The 8,930-nt window shown below is 34.9% G+C and overlaps 1 protein-coding gene across 6 annotated transcripts; it reads left to right on the plus strand.

The window, feature by feature from the left end:
- Positions 1–340: 340 nt before the first annotated feature.
- LOC122307003 lies at positions 341–4,549 on the plus strand. 6 transcript variants are annotated; one of them, XM_043119591.1, is made up of 10 exons: positions 341–571; positions 748–802; positions 1,308–1,771; positions 1,876–2,114; positions 2,212–2,421; positions 2,540–2,632; positions 2,723–2,818; positions 2,896–3,425; positions 3,995–4,092; positions 4,192–4,549. In XM_043119591.1, exons 2-8 carry the CDS (start codon positions 777–779, stop codon positions 3,253–3,255), a joined length of 1,488 nt encoding a protein of 495 aa, XP_042975525.1. In that variant the 5' UTR covers positions 341–571; positions 748–776; the 3' UTR covers positions 3,256–3,425; positions 3,995–4,092; positions 4,192–4,549. The 6 variants fall into 6 exon arrangements, with proteins under 6 accessions (XP_042975525.1, XP_042975527.1, XP_042975528.1 ...); XM_043119593.1 differs by having other exon boundaries at positions 4,206–4,549; XM_043119594.1 differs by lacking the exon at positions 3,995–4,092.
- The last annotated feature ends 4,381 nt before the right edge of the window (positions 4,550–8,930 follow it).

Here is an 8,930-nt window from a genome sequence, read left to right on the forward strand (position 1 = left end):
AAATACAAAAATTATTAAGAAGATAAAAAAAAAAATGTATTTAAAAGACTTCCCGTATAATAAAAAGATATTAAAAAAATATATTTTTTTAAAGAAAATGTTACTTAATGCCCTCAATGTTATTGTTCAAAATTACCGTTTAAGTATTTTAATTTTTTTATATTAATGAAATAACTATTAATAAAATTATATATATATTTTTTAATTTTTTCTTAATAATTAACAATATTAAAAACAACAAATTTGAACTAACGCTAGCACCTTTCTCAAGTCAATGCTTAAAAATATTACATATATGAGTCAGGAGCGGGAAACATACAGACGCGGGCAAACTGAAAGATTCACAAATAATGTACAGTGGTTAGGAACGTGAAACACAGATGATTTCAAGTTTCTAGGCATACTAGTGTACTTTTTTTTTAACTCTGCTACAGATACTGTACAGCCGTTTGTCATTTGCATTTCAGAGTGGAGGGAGTCTGGAGGGAGTCTGGGAGAAATATTGGAAGATTTGCCAAAGTGGGCTCTAACAAAGGGGAAGGATCACACATCTGGCAATAGAGCTTTCCTGGTTTGCTATTTATCTCTCTTGCTCCGAATCTCTCGATCTCAAAAATTTTTCCTACATCTCTTGATTTTTTTGATGTTTGAGGATAGAAAAAATACTTGCTGGAATTTATTATTTATCAATATTCTGGATATATCAATCGGTAGGTACTCTTCATTCTAGTTTTTGTGGATTTGCAGATGAGGAAAAATTTATATTGTAAAGATGGATGAGAAGTTTCTGTCAGTCACGATGGTGGGAATCCAAATAGCATACTCCCATGCCCATGCTGATTTATTGCCTACATGTTTCTTATCCTCTGCATTTTAAAACCTCTTTTAACTTTTTTCACCTACTCGCCCATGCAAGCACGTGTCTTGTAAGCTTGTTTAATATCCCGTTAGCAATATCAAACGGAAGTAGAAAGTGGGCAACTTCCTATGGTTTTTTGAATTAATATTTTGTTGTGCCAGTTCATTGGTGTAAAATGGATCGCTACTGTGGTTGGGTTAAAAGTAGGCATAAAATGATACGATGCTGCAAGTTCCTCTATGTATATGTTGATTTTTATTTATATAAATAGATTCAAGTTTTCACTTTTAGAATATCAGCCTAGAGTCATTGTAAGATTTAGGTTGGGAGATTAATTTAGTAAGCATGGTTCTTTGCTTTTGAATCCTCTCGAGGCTGATAGTCAGTGCTTGTGTATGAATATAGGGGAATAAACTAAAGCCATTTTTCCTCCTTGTCATAAGTGTAGGACTATACACACAGTATTGACAATGGTGCAATCCGTAAGAGGAAGACGGGAAGGACGAGGTGGACGCTATAGAAAATTATCAATAGATGAAGGCAGAGGCGCACAGGCACAACCTCCACTATTGCATCTACGAGATAATGTAGTGGACATATCATCAGATGATTCAATTCAATCACCGAATGTTGGCCTAGATGATACCATAGATGATGGTAATGCGGCCCATAGGAATGTTGATATTGAAGGTGATAATGTAGTGGACATATCATCAGATGATTCAACTCAATCACTAAATGTTGGCCTAGATGATACCATGGATGATGGTAATGCGGCCCATAGGAGTGTTGATATTGAAGGTGATAATGTAGTGGACATATCATCAGATGATTCAACTCAATCACCGAATGTTGGCCTAGATGATACCATGGATGATGATAATGCGGCCCATAGGAGAGTAGAAATTGAAGGTAAGTTGAAAGTTTGACCCTTGTGACTACAATATTTATGGCATTTATTTCCTTGGTCATTTTTGGTCTTTTGCAATTAATGATATTGGGGTTTTGTTGATCAGATATGGCCACTAGAAAACGTGGTCGGGGACCAGCAAAGGGCACGGAGTTTGAACGCCTCCATAAATTAGGAAAGATACCCTTAAATATTAAGGATGGACAAAGAGGTCCCTCGTGCGAAAATTACGCCATCTTTTCTGGACGAGTGACAATGATTGTGAGACTTCATGCCAACATGAGGCATGCAAGCTGGACCATGGTAGGCAAAGAGGAGAAAGATGATCTCATCGACCGTGTTCGGGTACCATGATTTATTTAAGAAAGGTTGTCAGATATTTTTTTATTAATGCAAACCATAAGTCTCATTAAAATTCTTTTCTCTAATATATGATGCTTAGGCTGACTTTGTATTGGATTGGACACAAAGTTCCCACCGTGAGTGTGTGACAAACACACTTGCTCGAAAGTACAATGCATTCCACTGCCAACTGCATAAGGTATATCTGGGGTATGCAACGCACGAAGAGGCGCTTTCTGGTGGGACAAGCTGGGTGGAGAAGCCCGTATGGGAAGTGTTATGTGAAAGGTGGTCAAGCCAAGGCTTCAAGGTAAATATTAATGTATATTAAGTTCTTTCTTTGTGATGCTCAATCATTATGATTTTTATATGCTGGTGCTTGCAATCCTTTCCCTAAAATGAAGTAATGTTCAAAAATCAACTTACAGGAGCTGTCAAAGAGAAATAGAAAAAATAGGCAAAAACAATTGGTCAACCACACAGGTGGCAGGAAGTCTTTTGTTAGGATTATGGAAGAAAAGGTATGTTCTAAGTAGTACATTCATCAATTAAAAAAGTGAATTTTCTTGCCTATGTTATTGGAATACCTAACAAAGTCTTTGATGATAAAGTGCAAACAAGCCCCAAATTTGGTAGCTTTTTATAAAGAAGTGCATTGGTCAAAGAAGAAGAGTAGATTTATTACCGAAACAGCAGAACACAATTATGTAAGTTAAATCTGTTGATGTTTATTAAATGAAATCCTCTTGTATAATTGCAATCATATTGCTTACTGGTCATGTAGAATCTGATGGTTGAGAGGTTGAATGAGAGAGACCTGAATGAGAACATTGATGAAGCAGCAAATGCGGTGTTTAAGGAGGTTTTAGGACAGCGATCAGGTTATGCAAGAGGTCTAGGCTACTCTGTCACACCTGAATCATCTCTTTCATTGCGCAACAATAAGGATTATCAACGCATTAGTGAGGAGAACGAGAAGAACAAGAATAGAGCAGATCTATACAAGAGCAAGCTTGAGGCACTGAAGACTGGTTTACTAGAATTCAGGAAATGGTTTCAAGACTATGAGAAACGGATGAACAGTCGCTTGACGAAATTGGATTCTTTGAGGGAGTCTCATAAAGAGACTCCGGTCGATGTCTAGACATTGTTTTGTATGACATGATGCACTTTTTGAGTTTTTGAGCTTTTGAAGAAGGTTGATCAGCCATTTGATGGGATGATGTCATTGTTGGTCGCTTTTGTTGAGCAAATTAGGATGTGTCAAGAAAGGAAGTGACAAGAAGGACATACGACCTATCACTCACTTGACAGGTGGTCTCTACTACTTTTGTAGGCTTGGTCCATACATGCTTAGTTATACCCCTATATGTGTTTTATGTCCTGCCATGCATTTAAGTAAATAGAATAGTAATCATTTGACAAATGGATAGGGTTGGTTATGGATACTTAAGCTAGCATCAAGTGTGAATAGCTTGTTGAGCATTGCATACATATGATCTGGGAATCATTAAATGCACCATTATTTCAATTATTATTATTGGACTTGCAAACTACACTGAACTAGTGAATAATGTTTGACGCACATGATTGCACTGAAGTTCAATGGTAAAATATGGCCATATCTATTGTATTGTGTTGGTGTTGAATGGAATTGTCATAATGAATTTTATGCAAAATACTCTTTGGTTTTCTGTCGGAATTGTCATAATTTTTCTCACTCACTACCCTGTGAAGCTCTCTCAAATTGGTTCGATCTCTCATTAAAACTATATCCATTTATAATTGTTTTTATTTGTATGGGTTCTTTTACTTGTAAAAAAACCAAACTTGGTTTAAATTTTTCATTCATTGTCAAAAAAGTTTTTTTTTTTTTTTCGTAGGATAAAAATTTTATTGATACGAATGAAGTAGGTGAAGCTCATGTATACAAGAAGTATACAAAAGAACACCTAAATACAATTCTTCTCATCTATTTCAGGTATCACGATATTGATGAGCTGTCTCCACTTACAGTTTGTATATTCTGTTATGTTAGAAAAATTATTACGAAGATCAACTAATAATTGGCATTTTCAAGATATCTTTTTGCAGCAAGTATCTAGGCAGAATGGGGATTGAAAGAGACTGCTGCTAAAGACATAGAACTGCCCGTGGGACTAAATGAATTCTATCTAAGAGTTCAAACCAAGATTACTACTGCTGGCATGAAGTAAATGAATCTAGATGTATGAACCTGATGAAGTTACTTCAATTTGAACATGCAATTCTTGCTTTTTATTTACAATGGCTGATAGTCAAACCTTGTTTCATTGTTAAATAATATTTTCATGTGCATCATGTTTAATGACAACTGATATATAAATGTGTATGGACGAGCTTTAGCCAATGTTAGAATTGATGTAGCAAATGAAAGGGATATCAGTATTTTATCTTCATACTCTTTATGAAGCTCTTTCTGATCAAACTATTTCGGGTTTGTAGAAACAGAGAAGAAAGGATCAAAAAGAGAATCCCAAAACTGAAGGAAAGATACCTGACGTGTAATACTTTCTTACTTCTGTACAAAATACAATCGAACTAAAGAACTAATATATATACTTGGTTTATTTACACGTTATATTACTAATGAAAATTAATTATAACTAAACTACATCATCTCTAAAACTCTCCCTCAAGATGGAGAATGAATGTTCATAACCAAAGTTTTGAAATCCGTTCCGGAGACCATTCCGGTCGAGGCACTGGAATGGAATATTTCGGTACCGGTACGTTTCGGTGTACCGTTTCGGGATTAATTATATATTATATATAAATATTTATATGTATATATAAACTAACAATTAATAAAATAAATACATATATATGTAAGTGTGTGATATGTATATGTGTATATATATAGAAGAATTAAAGATTTATAAAATGAATATATATTGAAAAAAATCATAAACTTGAGTTAAGACAAAAATAAAGGAAAAAAATTAAAGAATAGACAGATTATTAAAAGTAACAATACTTCTAGTGCACAGAAAGAGGTATTTGAATTCTAAAAGATACAATTTTATTCATTATTTTTCAACTTATTTACAAGAGAGTTTTTTTTTTTTTTTTTTTTTTTGGGACCGGAATTACTATTCCGGCCGGAATACCGGAATTGACCGGAACGGCCGGAATTTGACCCGGAACGGAATAGACACCTATCCGGTTCCGGTCACTGTTCCGGCACGAAAAATTCCGGCCATTCCGGTCGGAACGGAACGGTTTTTAAAACCTTGTTCATAACACCCATCTTGGAAAGAAAATAATAGAACTGTTGAGGTGGTAAAGTTTTGGTGAAAATATCAGTTTTTTGATGCTGAGAAGAGACATGCAGTGTTTAAATGAGGCCTAATTGTAGCTTTTCTCTAACAAGATGACAGTCAATCTCTATATGCTTGGTTCTCTCATGGAAGACTGGATTTACTACAATATGCAAGACTCCTTTATTGTCACAATACAACATAGCTGGAGAAGAATGTGTTACACCAAGATCTTTGAGTAAATAAATCAGCCATTTGACTTCACAGGCACTGGATGCAAGAGCTTGATATTCAGCCTCTGCAGATGATTGTGACATAGTAGTTTCCTTCTTAGATTTTCAGGAGATAAATGAGTCTCCAAGAAACATACAAAGCCGAGTAACTGATCCTTCTAGTGTCTAGACACATGGCCCAATTTGAATCTAAAAAACCTTTTAGATGTAATACAGCTTTTGTACAGAAAAACACACCTTGCCCTGCTATATTATTCACATAATGTAATATTTTATTATCCATAAATTAGCTCAAATTAGTCACAGAAAAAGCTAGATCTGGTCTATTGAGTCTCCTATAACTTGTAGGATCTGATAAAATATTTTCATCTGTCTTCACTAATCTGAGATTGGGATCCATAGCAATTTGTGCTAGTTTACAAGCAAGCCTGCATCACTTAGAAGCTCTAAGGCATAATGTCTTTGACATAAAATTATGTCTTTGTTTGTACGTGCTACTTCCAGGCCCAAGAAGTATTTGAGACTACTCAAGTCCTTTATTTTAAATTGTCTGTGAAGATAAACTTTGAAATATTGTACTGCTTGTAAATCATTGCTGGCCACAATGATATTATCAAAATAAACCAACAATATGATGAAAGAACATGTTGACCTTGTAAACAATGAATAATCACACTTCAACTGAGCAAATCCATGATTGAGTAAAGGAATGCATATAAATGGTTGAGTAAATGAAACCATTGCCTACAGGCCTGTTTAAGTCCATAGATAGACTTAACCAGTCGACATACTTGAGTCTCCCCCTTGTTGCCATAACCAAGATGTAATTGCATATTAACCTCTTTATCTAACAAGCCATAAAGGAATGCATTATTTACATCAAGTTGATGTAAATGCCAAATGTGTATGACAGCAACAACTAATAGACAATATATAGAAGTCAACTTGGCAACTAGAGAAAAGGTATCCAAGTAATCAAGACCTTCTTGTTGTGTATAGCCCTTGGCAACAAGCCGGGCTTTGTATCTCTCAATTGAACCATCTGAATAATATTTAATTTCAAGAACCCATTTACAACCAATGGGATGCTTATTAGGAGGTAAAGCTGTGAGTTTCCCATGTGTTATTTGCCTCAAGGGTAGCCAACTCTTCTACCATGGTTTTACGCCAATGAGGATATTGAACAACTTGATGATAGAATTTAGGTTCAAAGATTGATAATAAGCTAAGGGTGAAAGCACCATAACTAGTGGAAAGTTTATAATATGACAGAAATTTAGAGATAGAATTAGGACAAGAATTTTGCGTACTAGTAGCTATAAACATAGAAGAGCTAGGGAGGGCAGATATAGATGGTAACAAATTACAATGATATTGTTGCAAGTATGATGGAGGATGTTTGTGTTGAGATGATCTCCTTAGAGGTGGAATAATAGAAGATGGTTCTGAATGGAGAGGAGGATCATTAGCAGAATGTATGGAATGAATGCAATGTCAATAGCAGAATTTGTGGAGTTAATCTCATTGATGGGTTTGGGTAGAACAACAGAATCAAGGAAAAAATTAGATAAGATGTTAATAGGTATTTTGTTTGAATAAGAATCAGATTTGAAGGGAAAGAGATGTTTATAGAAAATGACATCTCTGGAAAGAAAGATTGTGTTAGTGTGTAAATCAAGGAGTTTATACCCTTTTACAGCAAAAGGTTATCCAAGTAATACACAGTTTCAAGCACGTGAATCAAATTTTGATTGATGAGTAGACAAAATAGTAGCATAACATAAACATCCAAATACTCGAATGTGAGAATATGAAGGGGCTGATAAATGAAGCATCTCATAAAGTGATTTATTGGATAAAAGAGGGGTAGGAAGTCTGTTAATAAGGTAGGTAGCAGTAAGAATGCAATCCCCCAAAATTGAAGAGGTAAATTGGATTGAAAATGTAAGGCTCTAGCTACTTCAAAAAGTCTATGCTCACTATCTACAATGCCATTTTGTTGTGGGGTGACAACACAACTACACTGATGAATAATTCCTTTGGAAGAATAAAAAGAAGGCATGTTGAACTTCTAACCATTGTCACTACGTAGTATTTTTATCGTTTTATAATACTAGTTTTCAATCAAGGAAACAAAGGAAAGTAGTTGAGTTGACACATCATATTTCACTTTTAGAAGAAAAACCCATGTGATTCTTGTGAAATCATCAACTATAGTTAAGAAGTAGTGAAAACCTTCCAATGTAGGTGCAGAGAAAGGACTCCAGATGTCACAATGAATGAGCTCAAATAGGCAAGTGGTAATTGAAGAACTAAGTAGGGGTGTAACGAGTCCAGTTCGGTCTGGTTTTGTAGAATTTTCAAGAACTAATTCTGCATAGGTTACCATCCTAAACCGGTGATTCCGGTTTTATTGTTTCCGGTTCGGTTTGGTTCGGTTTTCTAGTTTTAATCAAGTATCAATTTCATAAAAAAAAAAAAAAACTGCTTTAAAAAAATCTGCTGTAAAACAAAATCTGTTAAATAAAAAAACTTGCTGTAAAAAAAAAAAAAAATCTGCTATAAAAATATGTTGTATAAAAATCTGCTATGAAAATCTGCTGTAAAAAAATTTTGCTATAAATAAAACTACTATAAAAATCTGTTGTATAAAAATCTACACTGCTATAAAAATAGAAAATAAAAATCTGCTATAAAATAAAATTACTAAATCAGCTATAAAAAATCTGCTATAAAATAAAACAAGTCCGATAGGGCCAAACATTGGAGCACTGGAAGAAAGTTTCGACTTGCTCGAGGAGAAAAGAGAGGAGGCGGAGACCAAGGTAGCAGCTGGCAAGAGGAAAGCAGAGTAATATTTCAATCAAAGAGTTAGGCCAACATCCTTCTAGCTAGGAGATCTAGTCCTAAAGGAAGCATGTGTCACTATAGCAGAAATAGGTAAACTCAATCTGCAATGGGAATGCTCGTGCGTAGTTGTTGCATGCCACGGACTAGGGTCATATCACCTCAGAGATGCCTAAAGAAAATAATTGCCTCACCAGCGGAATACCAAACACTTGAAAAAGTATTTCATATAAAATCCTCTATGTATTCGTACTTATGCAATAAAAGATTGCTTGCCCACATATTGTGTCTACACTTGCACATGGTGACCAGAGGAGGAAAAAAATCAATGAAATGTTTCCCTCCTCACCCATACCACGGTCAAGACCACCTTTCACCAGAACCTAAAGTCGAGTGTCTCCACTCACACCTGGCAAACAAAGGAGGAAATAATTGAACAA

Source organism: Carya illinoinensis, chromosome 4, assembly GCF_018687715.1.
Source record: "Carya illinoinensis cultivar Pawnee chromosome 4, C.illinoinensisPawnee_v1, whole genome shotgun sequence".
NCBI classification, from domain to species: Eukaryota; Viridiplantae; Streptophyta; class Magnoliopsida; order Fagales; family Juglandaceae; genus Carya; species Carya illinoinensis.